This window comes from Vespa velutina, chromosome 1 (assembly GCF_912470025.1).
Source record: "Vespa velutina chromosome 1, iVesVel2.1, whole genome shotgun sequence".
Lineage (NCBI taxonomy): Eukaryota > Metazoa > Arthropoda > Insecta > Hymenoptera > Vespidae > Vespa > Vespa velutina.
Window position 1 is genome coordinate 1794898 of NC_062188.1, and position 2500 is coordinate 1797397.

The window sequence follows — 2500 nt, forward strand, 5'->3', positions numbered from 1 at the left end:
CGGCAGATACCGTCCATTATAAGAGAATTTCTTTCAAAATAAATAAATAAATAAATAAATAAATAAATAAATAATAATGATAATTCTTTTTCTTTTCTATTTGTTTTCTTTTTTCTTCTTCTTTTCCTTTTTTTTTTTTTTTTCTATTAATACAAATTGAATATATATTTTCAATATGTTCAAACATTTTCTGTGACGATTGTAATGAAAAAAAGAAAAAAGAAAAAAGAAAAAAAGACAGAATATCCACATTTTCATAATATATATTTCCATAATATATATATATATATATATTTTTTCTTTTTATTAATTTTCAAAAACATTACAAGTAAATGTAAGAGTTCCTGTGATTTATATATATATATATATATAGATAAAAAAAAAAGGAACGAGAAAAGGAAAGGAAAAAGGACAAAAGAAAAAGAAATATTGATTGATCCAGATCATCGTGGTAAACTAAAATAACATATCCTATTTATTTTTTGTTTTTTTAATAAAATCTTATCGATTTACGAAAATACAATAAAACTTGTCTAAAGCGCGTCACCGAATTCGATTCGATCTTTAGATCGGATTAGCGATGAGGTGGATAGAGGGATGAATGTGAAGGGAGGAAGGACGATAGAGATCATTGTGATTAATAAAAAATCGTGATCGATGTGATTATATTTTTCACGTTCTCGCGACATTTCGTACCCTCTTTTACCGACGACAGACGTGCTCTGATCGGTATAAGCGATGGATAGAACTTTACGAATATCAATTAATCGGCACGATTCGGTGGACAGACGCCTGTGGATAAGCGCGGATCAGTGGACGTGACAGAAAACCCCTCGTTGAGAGTCGTCGAGGATCGCGAGAGCAAGAGAGAGAGAGAGAGAGTGAGAGAGAGAGAGAGAGAGAGAGAGAGAAAGAGAGAATTTGTGTATGTTGTGTATGAGAGTGAGTGAGTGAGAGAGAGAGAGAGAGAGAGAGAGAGAGAGAGAGAGAGAGAGAGAGAGAGAGAGAGAGAGGGAGAGAGAGAGAGCTTGAGGTCGCAGCGGCGATCGCCTTTGAAATATCGTCCCCGTTTGACCGGTACACCCGTCATCGCACAGGGAGCACACACAATGAGCTCGTTCGGGACTCGAGCGTTGTCGTTTCAAGGGCTATCGATAACTTGTCGTCGCCAAATTACACCCTAGCCTCGCACGCGACTCATCGCAACACCCCACTCCTCCTCTTCCTCCTCTTCCTCATCCTCTTTTCGACGATTATTATTACACAGGAGATTTTTTTATTTTATTCACGTATACATAATACATCCTATATATGTATGTATGGATTTATGTATGTATGCATTTAACATAACCATTATCCTCTTCCTTTCTTTTCAATCTTTTCTTTTTTTCTTTCTTTTCTTTTTTCATCTCTGTTCCATTAAATTTGCCTTATCTTATCGTTTTTCTTTCAAATACCAAATCGAAATGGATTTATTAAAGATACGTTGTTCCTATTTACGATTCGTTCCTTCTCAATTGTAAGACTTTTCCATTGGCTCTCTCGTTGGTTGTTGTTCATTTTGAAGATGAATAAGATATGAGGGTTGAGATATAGTATTCTTTGAGAAATATTTGTTTATAGGATTTATGAGATCGAAAGGTATAACATTTATTGCCTATATAAACGAAATATAATATCTATATATATGTATATGTATATGTATTTTCTTCTTTTTTTTTAACGTAATTGATTATTTCTGATTTTAGGTGAATCCTCAGCACCATGTCGTCGAGGGTGGTAAAGAGCTCGAAGCTCGACGAAAACGTCGAACGTAGAGAAACCTGGTCTGGAAAAGTCGACTTTCTTTTATCGGTCATCGGCTTTGCGGTCGATCTTGCGAACGTTTGGAGATTTCCTTATCTCTGTTACAAAAACGGCGGTGGTAAGTTTTGCGAAGGATTGTTTCATCGATGATCCTTTTTCTTTTCTCCTTTTTTTCTTATCATTTAAATGTATTGAAATACGTAGAAATTGTGGATTACGTTCGTGCGATGTAAAGTAATATTCGTTTCATTTCTAAAATTGTCGACTATCTCTTATCATTTCTCTATAAGTAAGGATCCATTTACTTGACACCCGTTACATTAATACCGTCAACCAACTTATTTAATAGTTGACGAGAGAGATGACCGTGCATTTGTTAATGCACTCCAGTAGCTAAGTAATACCGCGTTAACCTGTAGACTAATTGCCATTTACTTCGTGCAAAATGACCTTCGGATTTAGATCCCTTCTTCTCTCTCTCTCTCTCTCTCTCTCTCTCTCTCTCTCTCTCTCTTTCTCTTTCTCTCTTCCACGGAGAAGCTTTCTCAATTCTATCCCATCTCTTCCTTAGGGATCAAATTTCTTCGTGATTAAACGCCGAAAGAGTAATCTCTCTCTATCTCTCTCTCTCTCTCTTCAGATTTTAATCGTCATTTATATTATGAAAATTTTAATTTAATTTCCTTTCAACTTT

General features: G+C 34.9%; 1 protein-coding gene across 2 annotated transcripts in view; it reads left to right on the forward strand.

Moving 5' to 3' along the window:
- The window catches only part of LOC124949301 (sodium-dependent dopamine transporter), a 15316-nt gene that overhangs the window by 2112 nt on the left and 10704 nt on the right, over positions 1 to 2500 (forward strand). For both annotated transcript variants that reach the window (XM_047494172.1, XM_047494163.1), the window contains exon 2: positions 1749 to 1924. In XM_047494172.1, coding sequence (XP_047350128.1) covers positions 1765 to 1924 — 160 coding nt within the window. In that variant the 5' untranslated portion in view covers positions 1749 to 1764. The remainder of the gene's footprint in view (positions 1 to 1748; positions 1925 to 2500) is intronic.